This window comes from Trichosurus vulpecula, chromosome 5 (assembly GCF_011100635.1).
Source record: "Trichosurus vulpecula isolate mTriVul1 chromosome 5, mTriVul1.pri, whole genome shotgun sequence".
Classification (NCBI taxonomy): Eukaryota; Metazoa; Chordata; class Mammalia; order Diprotodontia; family Phalangeridae; genus Trichosurus; species Trichosurus vulpecula.
Window position 1 is genome coordinate 37,445,355 of NC_050577.1, and position 21,243 is coordinate 37,466,597.

At 43.9% G+C, this 21,243-nt stretch overlaps 1 protein-coding gene across 7 annotated transcripts in view; it reads left to right on the forward strand.

Moving 5' to 3' along the window:
- The window catches only part of TBC1D5 (TBC1 domain family member 5), a 635,464-nt gene that overhangs the window by 590,160 nt on the left and 24,061 nt on the right, over positions 1 to 21,243 (forward strand). For all 7 annotated transcript variants that reach the window (XM_036758387.1, XM_036758382.1, XM_036758384.1 and 4 more), the window contains one exon: positions 13,216 to 13,315. In XM_036758387.1, coding sequence (XP_036614282.1) covers positions 13,216 to 13,315 — 100 coding nt within the window. The remainder of the gene's footprint in view (positions 1 to 13,215; positions 13,316 to 21,243) is intronic.

The window sequence follows — 21,243 nt, forward strand, 5'->3', positions numbered from 1 at the left end:
ATGCTAGATATGTTGAGTTTGAGATTCTGGAAGGGTGGCAGTGGCAGAGGCTGCCCAAGAGGTTAGAGGTAGTGTGAACTAAAGAAATCATGGAGCCATAGTCTTCTGTTCTTCAAGTCTTACAGTTGACCACATTAGAACAACCACCCCCTTGCAAACAAACGCTGGTTGGAAATAACTTTCATGTTTAATAAATCCCCCGAGTGTTTGTCCTTGGCTTTGATGGCAATGCAACTCTTTGTCTGCATTATTGGGACACTGGGTTTGTTAACTCAGGTATGTAAAACATGCTCTTAAGTAAGTCAGGGTCGCAGGTTTAATTCTCCATGAGACTTGTTTTGCATGCCCTGGTGTAGGCTTCTCCCTTACCCTGACCAGCTGACTCACAGATTTGTGCAACTGGACATGAGAAAGATAACAACAGAAAGTATCCTTGCTCAGTAGAGTCGTTTATAACTACAGAGTCCACACATAGGTCAGTTAATCCGTCAACAAGTACTTATCAAGCTTTCACTTTATGCCAGGCACTGTACTAGGTGCTTGGGCTACAAAGAAGACAAAAATAAGGTCCCTGCCCTCAAGGAGCTCACCTTCTAATGGGGAAAACAACTTGCAAACACTTCTGCACATGTTGACATGTGCAGAGCAGATGGATGGTCGCCTCAGAGGGAAGGCACTAGCAGCGAGGTTCCAGGAAAGGCTTCCTAAAGAAGTGCTTGAGCTGAATCTTGAAAGAAGCCGGGCACGTGGAGATTCTGTATTGCAGTAGTTCTCCAGCTACCCAGCATTTTGGTTAACTGAAGGTTAGCCACTTAGAGTTATTTGCCAGAAACGTAACATGGCGGCAATATCCTAAAAGTCCAAAAGATGGGGATGTTTCCCCATGAAAATTGCAAAATGAGTCCATATACACAGGTCTTTATACAATAGGAAGCTAGATTTTTTTTTCTAAAGACAAAATTAGGAAATGAAATTAATTCACCAATGCTGGTGTTTACAGCATCAAGGTAGAGCTGTAAGTACTCTGTGTGACAGTGGTAGGGTCTCTCTACTTGTGCTTAAATCTAGAGGGTTGTATTTTTCATAAAAACAACAACCACAGTCAAAAAACTCTGGCCGTGCCTTGAAGCAGTTTTGTGAACCACAAAGTCAGCAACTTAACTCGGGGGAGAATTTGTGTTTCCCCTATTGCAGACCCTCAGGTCAGATTTCCAGGCCTGTAAGACTGGTTTCAATTGGAGATTTTATTTTCATTTCTGATGTGTAGCTTTTTCACCTGTGACATGATATTTGGGATTATCCGTGCACCTGCCCTCTTCCCTTAATTGGATAACCGGAAGCTAGTTACATGAGAATTAGGCTAAGAACAAGCGCTACGAGTAAAGACGAGCCCCCAAATCCCCAGATCCCAAGCTCTTATGCTTTCTACATGTAAATGTGTGATCCCTTTCAGCTCTAATAATCATGATAATAATAATAGCTTAGATCTATATAGCACCTACTATGTGCTAGGCATTGTACTAAGCACTTAACAAATATTCTCTCTTTCATCCTGACTACCCTTAGAAGGTAGGTGCTATTATCCCCATTTTATATTTGAGGAAACTGAGGCCGATGGAGGTTAAGTGCCTAGGGTTCCTTAGCTAGTGAGGATTGGAATGCAGGTCCCCGCTGCATACCTAGCTGCCCTAGATCTCTGATCCCAGGATCTATATTACTAGATGATCTCGAAGGTCACTTCCTGTACTGTTCTAAGATCAACAAAGCCGACTCTTCTGGTGTATAGACATTCAGAGCCCTCTGCAGATGCACATAGTTTAATCCTCATCCCACCACTGGTCTCAGAACCTCCTCCTCCCTGCTTCCGCACAGTGATACAACCACTTTACCAACCACTAAATCAGCCCGGCTGGGAAGGTGACCAAGAAGGAAAGCCACCAGTTGAGGGAAGGAAGATGTTTTTCTTTAACACAAAGAGCTCTGGTTGTGGGAGTCCAGGCCTGTGTTCTGGTCCCTGCTTTGCTCTGAGGGGCATGGCAGGCAGGCAGAGTGGTATGGTGAGCAGAGCACCCTACGGGACTATCAGGGACCTAGGCCCAATTGACTCCCAGCTCTTCTTTACTCACTACAGAATCCTCACTGACAGTATGACCCTGAGCAAGTGCTTTAACTTGTCTGGACCAGGGCTTCCTCATCTCTAAAATAAGAGGCTGAACTGAGGCTGTCTAAACTTCTTCCCAGTTTGTCTGTTGTTTGATTTTGTGATAAACCAGTTGGATGATGTAAACAAGTCACTTATTTTCTCTTGGCCTTTTTCTTCTTTCGTAAAGTAAGGTTGGACTAAATGCTCTCTGTGTCTCCTCCAATCCTAAAGTTCCATGACTCATTCAGTGTTCTCTCTATTTGGAAGAATGGTGAATGATGCCCTTCAGGGCTTCACTCCCATTGTATAGGAAGAAACCTTGATCCCGGAAGTACTACCCAGCTTGCTCATTTTTCTTTGATCACTAACATTAGGACAAAATATCTTGAGAGCGTACCTAGTAGGTCAGTCAGTAAGCATGTATTAAGTGCCTACTGTGTGTTGGGCACTATGCTAACTGCCAAGAATACAAAGAAAGGCAAGAGACAGGCCCTGCCCTCAAGGAGCTTACAGTCTGTTGGGGGAGAGGGGCTGAGGAAACATAAAAAGAAGCTGAAAAGGAGGGGGACAGGTAGCCAGCCTGCAGCTGAGCAGAGGTTGATGAGGTGGCAGACAGCCAACTACTTAAATGCAGGCTTTGCGAGGAGCTCTTCAAAGTCTACACTCTCCAGTCAAAGGGAGGAGAGGGAAGGGGCCAGGGGCCAGGGCTGCAAAGGAGGAGTGAATGCCAGAGTTGTTTCAGTCTTGCTAGAAGATGAGTTACTGGAGACAATGGTGAGGTCCAGGAGACAGTAAGCACTCAGATATTTGTCAAATGAATGTGTGTATGATATACTTTTTCAGGAAATGTTTTATTTAGTTGTTTTTAATTGAACAGAATAGTTTTGATTTAATGTCAGTCTTTGGGGAAGGGGGAGTGCTGAGTATTTTTTAAACTCAACATCTCCTGCCTAAATGACCTGCTATGTCTCTCTTATTTTATTTCTCCTAAATAAAAGTTTCTCTTGTGTTTTTCGTGTTTCTCAAATTTCAACTTGTGTTTTATCTCCTCTTATTTTATTCTTTTTTGACTTGGATCAGTCCAGTTTGTATACAGATATTTATTTGGGGGCCTTGTGTACACAAAGCATCTGGTGAAAATCTATCCCCTTTACTTCCCTTTTCTTTTTAGCACTTTCTATTTCCTCCATTTCCGACTTCTGGTTCCCCCATCTGCTTGGGTCGAGCCCTTTCTTCTTCCCTGTCTTCTGTTTGCTATAGATTGCTTGTCCCTACGGTCTCTAAGTTGGGCGTCTATTGAGTTCAGACGCTCAGTGCCTGATCTGTGGAGACTGTTCTTCAAAGAGAAACCTCCATACCCACTGGGCAGGGGGGAAATGTCTTAGAAAGAAAACTCTGTCCGTTATTTGTATGGAGGAAGCCTGGGAGAGGGAAGCCTTCAGAACATACCTGCCTACAATAAAATCCAGATAAAAGGATTGTTCCCCCACCAACAACCTTAGTGTAAGGACTGCAAAGTATACTCACTGAGAAAACTGCTGAAGTTTAAACTCACACCTGCTCTAGTTTGAATCCAGAACAGCAGAAAGGTATTGCAATCAGTAATGAAATTGGATTACTCAAGGGCTGTAAGCATCATGGTATTTCAAGTCTTCTGATTTGGGCAGTTTCCAGGTTACTTCTGAAATAACAATGAGAGAAGAATATGAGGTGACAGAATTTGACAACACATAGAAAGCACTTAATAAATGCTTCTTGATTTGATTGATATAAAACAGTGATAAAATTTGAAGAAAAAATCTCTGTGCTTTTTGTTTAAAAAACAAAACCTAAACTGTCACTACAATTCAAAAGGTGACCCGTGTGGAAAAGAACCAAGTATTTCAAATAATAGTTCAAGATTTTTGAGGAAAAACGATGCAATGGGCAGTTTGGTTATTGAGAGCCGGCGCTGAAATCAGTACATCTGTGTGAAGGAGAACTGAGAAGGACCTAGAATGTCCGGGGGGCAGGGAGGGACCCCCGGGATCATCCAGTCCAGCCCTCTCTCCGTTTGACAGATGAGGATGTTGAGGTCCAGACAGGCACAGTGCCTTGGCATCAGCTAAAGAGGAATAGACAAGTAAGAGAGGAGCACAAGGAAGAGAGCCCTGCCAGACTAGCTGGGGAGGAACGGCAGGCAGGAGGAGAAGCAGAAAGAAGCCGCCCCCGCCCCGGTGAACTGGAGCAGTCCCCCTTCCTCACTGATCCAGAAATAACTTGGCTGACCCTAAGTGGCATTTTGGTCAGGTAGCCCTCCAGTGTTTTCTTATTGCTCACTCTATACTTTTCTCCAGTCATTTTAATTTTGTTGTCCAGTCATGTCCAACTCTTGGTGACCCCATTTAGGGTTTTCTTGGCAAAGATACTGGAGTAGTTTGCCATTTTCTTCTCCAGCTCATTTGACTGAGGAGGAAACTGAGGCAAACAGGGTTAAGTGACTTGTCCAGAGTCACACAGCTAAAAAATATCTGAGGCTGGATTTGAATTCAGGTCTTTCTGACTCCAGGCCCAGTGCTCCATCCTCTGCACCACCTAGCTGCCCCACTTTAATAGCATTTCACCAGTGATTTGCCTGAGAATTATCTCACAAAAGTCCCAGTTGAAAGATCTGTGTCACGTGTACTCATCATGAATCCCAGGATCAGAGAACTTTAGAGCTGAAAGGGATCTTGGAGATAGCTAGACCCAAACCTCTGTTTTATAGATGAAGAAATTTGAGTCCCTGAGACAAGGAACAGCTTGTTACCCAAAGCTACATAGCGAGTGAGTGTCAGAGCTGAGATTTGAACCTGTGTTTTGGCCTCCAGATTCAGTGTTTTACACCCCATCTGCTTCCTCTACTGTAAAGCTCAGAAGATGAGCTTGCTGGTCCTCACTTCCTCATCCTCTCCATCCCCTTCTGCCCGGCTCTGAGGCATCAGGTGTGTGCACTGGCTGCAGCCCTCCCCGGCTATCAGAGACAGCAGGACTAGAGAAGGAAGGCTGGGAGCCAGACCAAGGGCTGCAGAAAAATACCTTCCTTCGCTCTAGGGAAGCCATGTTTAGGGGAAGGAAGTCCAGAAGGTGACTTCTAGAACAGCATAGCTTAGAGCCTCACAAATATTTTTGGACATATTTTGGCTCAGGGCACAGCTGTTTTGAATCTTATCAAAATGAAGTCACTTATTAAATTACCCAAAGCACTATAGTCTGAGTTTTTCTGCCAAAGAGGGTAGTGGACCCTATGGACAATGCCATGAAGACATTGACAGATTAGAATGTGTCTAAAAAAAAATAGCCAGGATGGAAGGGGACCAGAAACCATGACATATGCTTACCTAGTGCATAGTAAGCACTTAACAGATGTTTCCCCCTTCTTTTTTCCCTTCCTTCCTTCCATTTAAGGATTGGTTAAGGGATCTGGGGAGGTTTAGTCTATTTTTGTTTGCATGTTGTCTCCTGCTTTAGAGTGTAAGCTCCTTAAGGGTAGGTACTGTCTTTTGCCTTTTTTTTATCCCCAGCACTTAGCACAGTGCCTAGCACATAGTAGGCCATAAATGTTGATTGTTTGATAGAAGAGGAGACAGAGAGAGAGACATCACAAACATTTGAAGCGATGCCTACTGTAAGAGAAATCAGCTACCTGTGTTTGGAGGGCAGTAAGGCAGGCGCCAGCCCACTGGAGCGGGCAGAGGCCATCCTGACAATCAGAACTGTCCACAGTGGGATAGACTGCCTCAGAAAGTGACAAGGGACCTGTCAGAGGAGGCTGCCCGCCTGGCTGCCTCTCAGGGATGGGGGAGAAGGGAGTAGGAGCTTGACCAAGTGGACAGACAACTGTGGAGGCCTGTCCAACCTTAAGACTCTATGGCAGCAGAAAAAAGGCCAATGCTCTTTTCTTTCCTTAGAGATAAAAGTTAGTTTGCTATGAGCTGAGCCAAATTCTGCTACTCTGGGAATAGACTGGCCACCGCATTTACAAGAGGTCATTGAATAAGTCGACCTGACTTTGTGGATGGAGGGCCAGCCTCCTAAAGCTAGACAGACACTTAGTGCCCTGGATAATTCTTTGTAAATTTTGGGGGGAAATAATTGACCCTCTGATTTAGTAGAGAGGATTTCCACACCTGGAGTTCCATGCCCGGTGAAATTACAGGTTCTACCCAAAGAAAATACTAACCCTGAGAAAGCATCAGAGGACACCATATAAACCTGGAACATGTGTATGACAACACTGAAAAGTTCTCTGGTGATTAGCCATAAAAGTGGCTTAGTGGTTTCTATTCGTATTCATTCAGCTTCTGAAAGAATTGTACAGACATTTTTTAAGTCCCAAGATTGGAGTGTTCCAAAGGAGTTCAAGGTCATGCTGACTCCTCTTTGTGTTTTACAAAGAGCTTTCCTTCCAGCCACCCTGTGAGGTGTAGACGGTGCCCTTCTGTGTTACTTGTATTTTATAGCCAAAGAAATTAAACTTCAGAGATAGGAAGCGATTTCTCCCGATGTCGCCCAGCTAACAAGGGGCAGAGTCCAGCTGTAGGCCCCGCTGCTGTGTCATTTCCACTCCTCAGCTACCTCGCAGAGCAGGTTTTAGAATTACATAAAATCTGCCTAATTATGCAAACCAAAGGCTCCAAAATGTTGTTATCCTGGTTGCCAACATCTGGTGCCTGCTGAGGATCAGATTAGAGCTGAAAGAATCATAACCTTTGGATAAATAACATGAAAAAATATGGTTTTGAAGCCTCCAGAATAGATAATGTTGTACAGTGCATCTTGCAGGGCTTTAAATAAAAAGTCATCCACTATTACATCACTTACCACTGTAGAATCTTTTCTAGGCTCTCAGCTCATTATTTTTAGTTTTTCTATATTATTCCTATCCTAGCCTGGAATATATAGATATGTTAACTGTATATATTTTGTTTGGTCGTTTCCGACATGATAAGTCCGGTGGTCTTTCCAGTATTTGTTGTCGTTGTTAAGTTGTTTTGGTTGTATCTGACTCTTCGTGACCCCATTTGGGGTTTTCTTAGCAAAGATATTGGAGTGGTTTGCATTTCCTTCTCCAGCTCCTTTTACAGATGAGAAAACTGAGGCAAACAGGGTTAAGTGACTCACCCAGCATTACATACTAAGTGTCTGAGGCCAGATTTGAACTCAGGTCCTTCTGACTCCAGGGCTGGCACTTTATGCACCGCACCACCTAGCTGCCCCTAGCTCATTTTATGTTGTCTGGCAGTGTCTAAACACTGCCCCATATCTTTTGCTGGTGTAGTGAGTACCCTGTGGCTCACTGTCCCACTGGGCTGCTGCATCTATCCCTCAGGATTCTAGGGATACCCTGAGGGGCTCAGTGTATCTTTCTCTAATTTTATTAGCTTGAACCCTTTACTAGCTGTGTTACCCCCACCTCCTCCCACTGTTAGGTGCCAGGGAATAGTACATTGATTCCATTTAATCACTTAATGTCAATTAGCTTTTACAAAAGAATATTTACTTCCAAGATATACTTAATAACAAAAGTACAAACATTTTCCCCCATCACCCCAGGGCACACACTTCCCTATAACCACCTCCATCTCTGGGCAGAGTAGTTTCACTTTTAGCTGAATTCTTACATGACATTGGTCTCAACAAGTTCACATCCAAATGTGACATTGCCATTGGAGAAGTGATTGTCTTAGCTGCCCCTGGGGTAAGTCCCAAAGGCTCCTCAGGGCAACTATGCTGGACTGGCCTCAAAGACCAGACACTGGGTCACAGAGGGGCTAAGACATTGCTCCCAAAACCTTTCCAAACTTACACAGGGTGAGTCTCCAGTCCTTTCATGTAAAATGGAAAACACCAACACAACACAGGCAAAGGATTGGTAGGCCTCAGCAGGGAGAAGGCCCAAGACCTGTCCCTTCATAGCATTGTGTCTCACTGGACCCTTTCCATGAAGAAGTCAGACCAAGAGAGAGAAACCAAGAATAAGGTGGTGGTGGCTCTGGCCAGTCACTGGTGCCTTTTGAAGGCCCTCCTTGTGCTGGTAGTGGGGCCAGCTGAGTAGGCATATTCTAAGCCTTGTCTCTGTCTCTGTCTCTGTCACTCTCTCTCTCTCTCTCTCTCTCGCTTGCTCCTTCAAATCTTGTGTGTTTAATTGCACTGGAAATGAGACTTTCCTTTGGGAGTTTGGGAATTAAGCCTTCTTCCTTCCAGTCATACAACACACTTTATCCCCCAGCTAAAACTCCAGTTTTCTTCCATAAGTCATACCAATCTTTGTTGTAATAGGAAGAATAGAGAGACCAGGAGGAATTACTGATGCCAAGTGATTTTTATTCGAGAAAAAAATCTTAAATAAAAATATTTTAAATATGTCTCCAAGTACAGATATAATATGTGCAGCCTCTGAAATATCAAAAATCCTAGGTCAACTACTGCAAGCTTCCAGTTTGGCTGTCTTAAAGGAACTGAGAAAAAAAAAGGCAAATTCCATGGGCCTCTTTGCTCATCAATTCTTTTGCTTCCTATATCCAGATTCTCTAATATGCCAAAGAACAGACAGAAGTGGTCATTCCATTTGAGAACTCAAGTCCTAATAACCCTAAACTGACTAGATTAATATCACCAGTATTAAACGCATGACCCTTTTAACAACTGAACACCTGAGCTTTCTCTTCAGTGGTCACCTATACTGTGTGCTAAAATCTGAAACTAGAAAACATATTTCTAATGAGAAATCATATAAACTGATACTTTAAAGCGCCTCTGCTCTGGCTAGATATCAAAAATGAATAAGCAAATATACGTAAGAATAAATACCATAAATTGCCTTGTCTTTTATTTTTAGAAAATTCTCACAATCAAATTCATGAAATAGATTGGTTTAAAGTCAGTTTTAGAATATGACCCTGAATTACTGAAATGCTTTAGCTCCTAAGTTAACTTTGCCTATTTTTAAGCATCCAACCCCAAGTGGTTATTTTCATAGGTCAGAGCAGTTAGCTAAGCATTTGGTTTTTATAATGTTATAGTTAAAAGAATGACTTAAATTTTCAGTGCTTCCAGCATTCTTTTTGGATTAAAGGAAACGAAGCTATGGGTCTCAAATTTTAGTGACAAGACATAGTGTGATAGAATTAGCATTGAATGGAAAATGAAAATATTGAGTGTAAGTCTTGGCCACACTTTGGCCACACTATATTTGCAACCTTGGGAAGTCATTCACCTCTCTGGGGACTCATCTTCCTCATCTGTAAAATGGGCCCTTGCTAGCTGCAGCACCCACAATCCTTTGACTTATTTTCAGTGTATAATGTGAGGGGTGAAAGGAGAGTTAAGGTGCTACTGAATGATCCCAAGTCCAATTCAGATTTACTCAGTCTTAGTGAAATTTGAAATCTTCATCAGATGGTTAGAACTTATCAAGTCCAACCCCTCTTATTAAAATGGGGTAGCATGGGCACAAAGTACAGGAGCCAGGATTTAAAATTAGGCTCTGCCATTCCCAGTCTAATGCCCTTGTCCATCACCATGAGTGTAGGAATTCTTAAAGGCTGAGAAATGTTACTTTATACACAAATTCCTGACATATGCCCTGTTTTTGCACCACGATCTGACTCTAAGCTGCCTTTCTGGTCTTATCTTACAATTCCGTCCTACATTTTAGCCAAATTGGACTTGCGTGAAGTTGTGGTTTCCTGTTGACAGAATACTCACCATTCCCGTATTTCAGCTTTCCTCTGTTCCTGGAATGAGTCCGTTTCCCATTTCTTCCCATCTCTCCCTATTGAGTTCCCTCCTTTCATCCAATCCTACCCCATTGGGTGGCTGAACGGGTTGGAATGGAAAGAGGACTGGACTTGGGATCAGGAAAGGCCCGCATTCAAATCTTGCCGTAGACACTGACTAGCTGTTTGTCAAGAGGCAAGCTGCCCGGTGGCTCTTAGCCCGAGTCTCCAGCTGTAAAATGAGAAGACCAGCATCCTCTTCACAGAGTTGTTGTGAGGATCCATGATGTGCAAAGCACTCAACAACCTCATCGTGCTATGTGAGCACTAACCGTGATCCTTGGAGCCGTCTTTGATTCTCCCCCTGCAAAATGGAGCCGTGATCCCTCCAGCCTCTCCAGCCGATCCTCCACACCAAGGCCATCTGGCTGTTCCTGAAGCCATAGGTCTGATGGTGTCTCCTTCATGCCCAAGAGTCTCCAGTGCTTCCCTCCCCCGTAACAGGCAAAATACAAATGCCTTCATTTGGTTTTTAAAGTTCTTGATAATCAGGCTCCAGACAACCTCTCCTGCCATGCAGGTCACATTCCAGGGAAACTGGAGCTGGCTGCTTGCTCTTCCCCTTCCATATCACTCTGTCTCCCTTCCTCCCATCTTTGGGCAGGCGCTTCCCTGAAACCTGGAATGCACTTCCTCCTCCAGGTCATCCTCGTTCTCCTGTGCCATGCAGAATCCTTGGCTGCCTTCAAAGTTCAGCACAGGGGCCCCTTCCTGCAGGAAATCTGTCATGATTCCCTCTGATACTAGTGCCCTTCACTTGGAAATTAGTATCTATCGACATGTGTGAGTGTGTATAAATATATGTGTGTGTACATGCATATTATATATACACACACATATGTAACTACTTCATACATATATATTTGTATAAAATTCATATATATATATATATATATATATATATATATATATATATATATATATATATATATATATATATATATATATACACATACACATTTCACTTTTCTGTGTATATTTTGCTTTCCCCCAACAGAATGTAAGCTGCGTAAGGGCAGAGACTCTTCTACTTTGTCTTTGGTCCCTGTCCCTGGGCGCCAAGTTCAGTGGATATTGTAGGCACTTAGTGAACGCTTCTTGTCTGACAGCCTTCCGGTTCCCCCAGACAACTCTTTAGGGCTCTGAATGTAGATGACTTGCTGATCTTCATAGGGAGAAGAATTTTTTTGCCAGGAATCTCCCCAGAACTATACTGTAAGCTCAATAAGTGTATCTCCTGCATCTTTTATTTCATGAAGGCACCTACTGTACCTAGCAGAGTGGCATCAACAAAGATCGAGTCTGAGGGATTGAAGTGGATGGGTAGCGGGTCTTGGGGACGCATGTCGACATTCCACCATAGCCAGTAATAATCACTTCTGTTTGCATTGCCTCCTAGAGATTGCAAAGCACTTGTATGTGTCCCGTCTCATTTGGTTCTCACAGTAACCCTGTGGAGCCAGTGAGATCTCCTTACACTGCCTCAGTTGGTTTTGCTTTTCCTGTAAAGTGGGCACCTACCTTCCAGGGATATCTTGAGGCTCAAATGCAATAATATATATAAAGTGTGTTGCAAACCTTAAAACGCTATATAAACATATAGTGTGTGTAAATAGCTATGATCATCATTATTATTATTCTTATTAGAACCCAGGTGTCCTTACCCTAGGGCTCCTTCCATCATCCTAGGCCACCCCGCTCTGCCGTTGTTTCCAGTATGTATGTCCTGGCCCTGTGACAAATAGGCAAGAGAAGCTTTCATCTCTCCTCCCCAGTGATGTGGCTGTCTGCCTAGATGTGAGTCTAGTCTCTAGAAGGCACCGGGATATTCCGTGACAAAGAAAGCCCAGCATTCAGGAGACTTTTCTACAAAAATTCGTTTCTAAAATTGCAGCTGTGCCCATTTTCTCTCAAAAACCATTTTTGATGTAAGTTCCTAAGGCACCATTTTCTAGCAGTACCAGCAGATAAAAGCAGAGCTTTTCAGCCCTGGAACATCTGTGTGGTTAAAGTGAAAAACACCTGCTACAAGTCACCTTTCCAGCCATTAAATTACACCAATCCGTTCTTAAAGCAATCTGCACCAGCTCCCAAAAGGAAAACAAATTGCTTCGCTAGTTTGATTTTTCTTTTTCATTAAGTATACACAGAGACCCCAAATCTCTGAGAAGCCGGACATCTGAAATAAGAGGTCAGTTCTCCACCTTCCGCTGCCCCCCAATAGTGTCTATTTTACTGACCTAACCTTCAGCAAATGTGAAGTCTTTCAGAGTCTAGTTAGCATTCTTCTGTGGGAAATACTTCAGCAGCTAAAGGATCCCTAATGCTTTGGTGTGCATGCCCTGCAACCCAAAAAGATCTCAGCCTGTACCTGCCAGAATAGACCCTGTGAGTTAACGTGAGTGGCTGTGGCCAACCTGCAGATGAGCCTCAGACCTGGGACGATAGATGTACGGTCTGCTGTTTGGTCGTTTCTGTTTGTTGGCCTAAACCATTTCCATTCTTTCCTGTTTTCTGTATACTGTGCCCAGAGCTAGAGCAGATTTTTAGGGCAACTGGGCAACTTTCAGCTAAAAATTTTTCTTTAAAAAAAAATAGAATTGGAACTCAAAAGTTTAAATAAAAATGTAATAAATAAATAAATCCAGTTTCAAAAAAATGAAATGAAAAAATAACATTTGCATATTATTAGTTACCTTCTTATATATACTCTCCAAATAATTTTATTTAGTTCTTAATGTGTTTACCTCCAAATTGTCTCTAAAATATTTATCCCTGCATTATTCTTATTTTGTGGTGCAAAGGATATGTATGGCTTGTTTTATGGGCCCTTATGTGTGTTCTTGAATAAAAATCAAAATGATTTTAGTGCTTTGGGAGCACTAAGCATTTTAAGAGATCTTCCTTATCATCCTCTTGTAGATTCTTGGGATTTCATTTCATACACCTGCCTCTCACTAGCAAAAACATAATTTATAGTAACTTGCCTCCAGTGAGCATGGAGCTGTTTGTGAAATTCATTGGATATTTATTAAGCCATTTTTTTCTCAATTTTATTGCATAATATTGGTTGAGTATATGAAACCACCACTAAATTAGGAAATTCACAGACTAGGCCTGCTCTTTTTCCCTACCTCCTTCTGACGGATTTCCGTCATAGACCAAAATCAGATTATCTTGTCTTTTTATAGTGCTTCAACCTGTTTGAGCATGTTGAGAGTTTTGTTTTTTAGTTTTGTTTTTATTTTAATATCTCGATGTTTTTTATTTTAGGAAGAAGAATTAGAAGCTCAGATTTCATTTCTTCAAGGACAGCTGAATGACCTGGAGGCCATGTGCAAGTACTGTGCCAAGATGATGAACACTCATCTGGGTGAGCGAGTACTCTGACTTTAGCCCTAGGACAGCTGCCTTTCCCAGTGTTTGCGAGCCTCAGACAAACAGCATTTGATGACTGCTTTGTCCAGAGCTCTAGAAGGCTGGCCGTCTCTCTTGTGCTAGTGTGTCAGTCAGCGATGCCGCCTGAATTCTCTCCCTCACATTTGAGTCCAGTGCACCTTGTGTCCCTGTGTCCATCTGACTGCAGTTCCTGGCTCATAAGTCATTTTGTACATATGCTGTACGACCCCCACGTTAAAGAGGATGTCTTGGGATGATCCTTCTCTCTACTCAGCTGTGGGTGTGTGCAACAGCCATTTCCTGATGCAGGGACCTTTGCCCTGTCACAGCTTTCTCCCCACACACAGCCCCTATACCACTTCCTTAGGCACCAGATTCTCTAGTGAAAATTCTTCCCTTCCCAAAACCTGGTTGGCCACAGCTTGCAGGGCTGCAGCCAATAAAAAGCCCAAGCCACGTGGACTCCGAGCCCCTCAGACTTGGTGGCTGCCCGCTACACCACAAGTCCCTCTGTACCCTGATGTTTGACTGCCTAGACACATCAGGATCAGAGGAGCTAAACTTCACTTATCCTTGTTGCATAACCTTGCTGTGTGGGCAGAGTCAACCTCTTCCCTTGTTAAATGGTCGGGAACTCTCAACTGCCTCATTTTGTCCTCAAATTGAGCTTAAACCGAGAGTGCTGGCTCCACAGGCAGAAAACCTGTGACATCCCTGACCCAGGCCTCTATCTCTGTTCCCCCTGGTTCACACTGTCCGCTGTCTTCCCTGTAGGAGCTCTTTCACAGTAATGGTTTTGCTAGAAACCAGAGCATTGTCCTGTCAGCGCAGGGGCATGTGGATTTGCTTTGGCCTGAGCCCCAGCCTTTTCCCACCTTCTGGCCTTCTCTTTCTTGTTTTCCTTTTCTGTTCATCATCGCACACGCAAAGACAAAAAACAACAACTTTTTGAATGTTAATTTGGCATGGTCATATCCCTGCCTGGAACAGGAGAACTCCAGAGAGACGTAACAATGTCTCATGGAACCCATCCATCCACACAGGACCTGTGCACTCATTTCAGACATAAAAACCTTCAGACCACAGACTTACCATTAGGAAGAACTACAGAGAAGACGGGTCCAACCCCCTCATGTTACAGATGAGGCAGCTAAGGCTCGTGGAGGTACCCTGACTCACCCAGGGTCACAGGTCATCATGTAAAGGGTCAGGATGTAATCCCGGGTCCACTGATTCCAAACCCAGTGTTCTTGCTGCCTTTCTGCCCTTATATGTGGAGGCTCAGGGACATTAAGCCATCAAGAAGCTTATAGTCCCTCTGGGGAGACAAGATGGATACATCTACTAAGATGCCTAGTGATGCACAGTAACCTATGGCAAGTGCCAGCGTGCAGACCGTGGGTGCGCTAGGAATTCAGGGAAGGGGCTGAGCCAGTTGGAGAAAGCTCCATAGAGAATAAGCAGCTTGATTACAGGGCTAAGGTAAGCCTGGGAGAAGGAATTCCTAAAGGAGGGAATGGATACAGCCTACCCTCTTCCTTATTGTAGCTTTCATCCATCCATTCTTTTGTACTTTGCATATATTATGGTTATTTTTATATGTCTTACAATAGCCTTCCTTTACCCACAATAGATTATAGACTCCATGGGAACCGGGGCTGAATATTGTTTGAACTTAATATTTTATCTCCTGCCTACCTCAATATTCTGCATGTAATGGGTACTTTAAAATGTTTATAGAATTGAATTGTAGAAGGGTACCACGGCATCAGATTTTAGAAGGCTTGGAATGCCAATTAACAGTTTTAACTTTACTCTATAGACATTAAAGTGCCTTTAACAGGAATTGAGGAATAATTGGGATAAGGAAGAAGAATCTGGCACAAGTTTAAAGCATGAATTGTTAAGGGAAGAGGAAGGAGGCCCTGAGGTGGGCAGGGGGCTATACTAAAGGGGTGGCGATTGGGGAGGAGGGATGGATGGAGATGTGTTGGAGACGGGATTGGCAGGGCTTATTAGATACATTGAGAGAAAGAAGAATCATAGATAACAAAGGTTTGAATATGAGAAACAGAATAAATAATAGGACCACAGGCAGAAATAGTGAAGTCAGAAGGAAGCACAGACTTCAGGAAGAAGACAAGGTTTAGCTTAGAACATGGTGAGTCTGAGGGTGTCCTGGTGCACATAACCTATGGGCAATTGGAGATTCAGATCCAAAGCTAAAAAGAGTTATCAGGACTGGAGATAGTGGTGCTCTGTCATCATGTGCATCGAGAAGATGGCTGGAGAGAATTAGGGTTCAAGTTACAAGACCTAGAGCATTGGGGTGAGGAGGAGAGGAGGCCCCAGGCATCGATGAAGGCTTCTGTAGGGGTGGGGGCAGTGTTAGGTGCATATCCCACACGTAAGGGCAGAGCCCTCACAACACACATGATTCACAAGGACCATGGATCATCCCTGAATTATCAGAGGCAGTGGCTGTGCAAAACAGGGAGCTGTTCTCCAGGGCCCATTGCTGCCCCACACAGGTACAGATCTGCATTGGTAGACAGATGAAATCACAGGTCTGTTCCTCCAGAAGTTATCCTAGGAGCAAAATGACCAATAGTCCACTTGCCTATTAAAAGTATTTAAATTATACAAATTTTACCAAAAGATAGTATGGAAAGTACACTGGACAGGATTAGGTCTCAACTGTCTTACCTAAAAGAGGGACTTGAACTACACAGCTTATTCAGGCTCCTTCAAGATCTAAACTCATGATCCTTCAGCTGGCATTCTTATAGAGGAATAAGAAAGTCATCATTTGTCTCCTTTCTCTCTGCTCCCAGTCACCCACTCCCCCATTTAAAGAGCTAATTTAAAGTTATCATGAAGAAGCCATTGCCCTCACTTCTCCTGGTACCTAAGAATTGCTCCAAGTAGCTCATTGGGATAGGACCTCCATTTCCAAGCACATCAAATGACCCAGATTGGCCTCTAAAAAGTGGGAAAAGCTTTCTGGGTGCCCTGAGAAATGTCTTTTGAAAGGGCTGGCTGATATCCTGAGTCAGGCAGCCTCCCTGGGCCCTTCCTGCTTCCCCATTGCCAGCCTCTCCACAGCTCGGGTTCCTTCGGGAAGATGGACCTTGGAAGCAGAGAACTCACATAGGAACATGTGCTTGCTGATAATTCTACACTCATTTAATTCTCTCATATCACAACACCAGAACCCCTGCTTTTGAGCATATAAATTTCCTACAAACCTTTCTCAACATGAAGCCTTCAACATCTATCTGCCCTTTAGGATGCTTTTCATAACTTGTTAAAAAAAAGTTTAGAGGCATCTTGGGCGAAAGGAACATTTTTAGCTTTTAAGCAGAACAAAACTGAAGAAACAGAAATTGGAGGGGTTTGTCTCTATGTTCTTTTCTAGTCCTTCTGCATTTCTTGATTTTGGTTTGGACCAGATTGGCAGTGCTGAGAACCGACTGTAGCCAAGAACTTCTGGACGTCAAAGTAGAACGTTGTGTTAGGAGTTCCAAGTTATTTGATCACCTAGCCTACTTTAAAGATGCTTTAACTGAGCCTCTAAATTTTCAGAGCACTTTTCCAACAATTTGGGCTTTGCCAGAACAAAAAGGCAGCGTGGGGACAAGTTAACTTGAAATAGAAGCCTGCCAACTCTGCTTCTTCACCAAACCACAAAACCAGATGCGTGTCTACGTCTGACGTTCAGTCAGAATTGTCGCACGTAGCCATAGGCAAAGTCATCCCCTCTCTGCCATTAAAGTACAGACAACTTGGCTTTACTTTATTGCCTAAGGCATAGGGCTGATATAAAGAGTCCTTAACTTTGAGCCCTGCAGGTGCAATCCAATTAAAATTTCTGTGTCTAATGTGGATCAGAAGGTGCCACTCTAGTGATGGGCACTGAGGATATAAGTTAGCAGATGACACGAAGCGGGGAGAGAGTGGACTGAATAGAGTCAAGATCTAAAAAGACAGGCTAAAGCGTTGAGCGAAACTTAGTAAGGATGAGGGTGGGGGAGGGAGCAAGCATCGGTGAAGCACCTACTGTGTGCCAGGCCCTGTGCCAGCACTTTACCAATGTAAAGGTTTACAAGTTCAGGAGGGAAGAGACGATTGTTAGGAAGTAGTTTGACTCCAAGGGCGGCTAGGTGGCGCCATAGTGCTTAGAGCACCGGGCCTGGAGTCAGGAAGACTCATCCTCCTAAGTTCAAATCTGGCCTCAGACACCTAGTGTGACCCTGGGCACGTCACTTAACCCTGTCTGCCTCAGTTTCCTCATCTGTAAAATGACCTGGAGAAGGAAAGGCAAACCACTCCAGTATCCTTGCCAAGAAAATCCCAAATGGGGTCAAGAAGAGTCAGACACAACTGAAAAACAAGTTTGACCCAAAATTAGTGTGGCATTTTGGTGGACTTCACACTCAGTAAAGAGGCAACATGGTAACATCAGCCAAGAAAAGCAGTGCCACCTCGGGTTCTATTAAGAGGGCCTAGAATAGAGCTAGAAGACTGGGCCAGTCCAGGGGTCCTGTGGCCTAGGGCCAAATGTGTGCGTGAGGGGCAGTTAAGAATGAATTTGACACTTTCAAATACAATAAAACTTAATTTTGAACTGTGAAATCCATTTCTTGCTTGCTGGCCTTACAAAAACAGGGGGCAATCCTATTTGGCCCATGTGGTTTGCTGACCCCTCTGTTCCCCCATTTTATAAGAGACAAGGAGAGGGAAACAAAGGAGGAGACTTAGGCCACTCAGGCTGTGCAGTTATAGCCCATCTCTTTAATGGATAACCAGCCTCACAGGAGTTAACAGGATGATGGTCTCATTCATCCCTTGGGCTGAAAAGGAAATGGTTTCTTTGACAAATTCCTCACTTTTCCTTCAGCAGTCCCTCAGTTGTCTTTGTTCCCTCCTGTTCGCTGGCCCAGGCCAACTGGGTGGCCACATAGTGCCAGGTGTGAAAGATGGTGTGGAGGGAAAATACCTTTGGGGAGCTTTCCTCCAAACTCCTGTACTTTCTGCTGCTGTCCGGCCCCTGCCTTCAGGGGGCCAGATATAGAGCAGTTAGGAACACCTGCATCAGAGGAAACCAGAGAAGAGGCCTGAATTCACCAGTATCCTCCACCCTTTCTCCAGGATGCTTAGTTACTCCAGCTTCCTGCCATTTACTTTCTCTCTCCAGGACCACATAGATGCCAGGTGGCTGGGTTGGCCCCGGGCCTCAGCCACATGCTGATCATTTGTCTGAATGGCCGTTTGTAGTGGTTTTTTGGACAAGCAGTAAGTGACCTCAAGGTGGTACCTTTTTTTAGATTCCTGCATGCAAAGAGGGTGAGCCTCTAGCCTGGGAAAATCTGCATTTAATGAAATTCTGCTGACAGCTTAAATACTACTAAATAGTGCCCTGGGGATGATTTGTATGGCACTGTCAAGTGTCACCTCTGAAGATGTTGCCAGAGTGACAGATAAGAGTGTCCTGGAATTACCTTTAGAGTCCATGTAAGAAGATTTGTATTATCCTTTGAATTTTTGAATCTTCTGATCACGAAGTTAGATGTGTTAGCTACGTGACAGTGGATCTCCTCATCCGTGTCTCAGGGTATCGGTACACTTCTCACAATTAATGCTGCTAAGACCTGATCTTTATTGCCTGGGACTAGGAAAGGCCCCAAGACAGCAAGTCTACAGACGTGCCCGGCACACGGGTTTTTCTGAATCCTGCCGGAGTCATAGCATCTCTTATTTTCAGTAAGTTCTCTTCATCTGTTAGGAATCACAGGTGAGCCAACATTCTGGTCAGGATTTACAACTTCCAGTAATCTTCAGGTTTATTCAGTGGGTAGCAGCAGGGCAGAGAAAGACAAAAACACCTCTCATTGAAAATGATGCAAGGATGGCTTTTTGTCCAAATGGCCTTTAATTACCAAATGCACTTATTAGAGAAATGAATGGCGGTGGCCAAACTCATTACCTAGGTGCCCAAAGCTAGTGGGGTCTTTGTTGTGTCCAGATATTCTAGACAAGTCAGGCTTTGGTTAGCTCCCTGAACTGGCTGCCTTCAAAGGCTAGATGGCGGGGGTTGAAAATGAACATTTTAGTAAATCTTAACTTTTCCTGTCAAGTTTGGGAGAATTTTCTAAGTTCTCATTCTTAATGTTGCTATGGTTACTCCTTCACTGTCATCCTAATTATTATGCTGAAAGCCACTGATAATATTAACCTTGCTAACCAAATTGGCTATTTTTAGTTTTGCCACATTTCACACCCAGACTGTACATGGGGGAGCAGCATCCACGTATCCATTCAATAAGCAGAAGGTTTAAATACCACTAAGAATTTATGGGAGTAGAGCTTTTTATCCAGCAGCTCCAGTTCCCGGTACCAAAGTGTGCAACGGACCACCTCTGAATGCGATTTCCTTGTAGTCTGCTTGACTTTAGAACAGGATCTTTGGACTGGAAGGGAAGGGGGGGGGGGGGGGGAGGCGGGGCAATCAGCTCCAATCTCTTCCCCTTCCAGGCGAGAAGCCCACCTTCCAGAAAAGCAACACGATATGCCCAAAGCTGTTTACATACACAGCGTCTCCTGACTCCCAGGCCCGTGCTATTTCCAAAATAGCAATGCTAGGTCATAAAAGTAAAAAAATGATTCTACGTAGTGGTGAATTGAAGAAAATAAGGTGCAGGGATCGAGCACTGGGCCTGGAGTCAGGAAGATCTGAATTCAAATCCAACCTCAGGTACCTGCTAGTTGTGTGACCCCAGGCAAATCACTTAACCTCTGCTGCTTCAGTTCTTTCAACTGTAAAGTGGGCATGATGATAGCCTCTACCTTCCATCGTTGTAGTGAAGATCAAATGAGATATTTGTAAAGCACTTACTGAAGGGCCTGACACATAGTGGGTGCTTAATAAATGCTTGTTTCCTTCCTTCCTCGTTTATCTGTTCAGATAACACAGTCCTATAGTCTTAAAATGTTCTTAGATATTAAAAGAACCTAGAGAGTATCTAGTCAAACACTGCTCTGTTTTACAAGTGACCAAAAGGCAATGGAGTGACAAAATCACAGAGCCAGATGGGAGCAGATCCAGGATGGGCCCCAGGCCGTTGTCATAGTTCTAGTCTGGCCTTCTTTCCGTTACCCTGGGGCGCAGCCCATTATTGGGTTTCAGCATTTTCTGCTGTTTTCTGTGTAGATTATTGCTCTTTCCGAGTATTTATCCCTTCATTAGCTCACATTTGAAAAGATTTTACAAATCTACCTTTCTGGCACTGATGAAAACACTTCTAGTGAGTGGATGCTTTTGAAATTATTCAGTAGGTCATAGAATGGTGACATATATGGAATGTGAGAAAGGAAAAAGCATGTGATTATTTGATAGCATTCTACCATACAGGCAAATGAAATTAAGTTTTGTTCATTGCCTTCAGTTAAAAAACAGTCTTGGGTCATCAGGGACTTTGCCATGTTTTAGATAGAAGTATGAACTTCCAGCATTGTCCTTGCATACCGGACAAATGAAGGTGTGTGTGTTTGCAGATGAGCTAATGAGTTTGGAATCAGCTGGGCGTGACTCCTCCGATGACATCAGGACTTTCATCCCCAGCGAAGGCTAGAGAGTCAGAGAAGCTGGCTCAGCCCCCAGCCTTCTGGGCAAGCGAGGATCAGCCATCAGCAAAGATGCAGCCCCCCAGCCCTCCTTCCGGCACAGTCGGATACAGGTCGAATTGCTCTGAAATCAGAAAGGTCTTTCCTAAACCCAGATGAGCTTTCTCCCAATCCCTTTTAAGCTTTTCCTTCAGGGCAGGCAGCTTGATATGACAGAAAGAGCACGAGACATTCTGTCAGAGGCCCTGGGTTCAGATCATGCTTCTGTGCCATTATAGC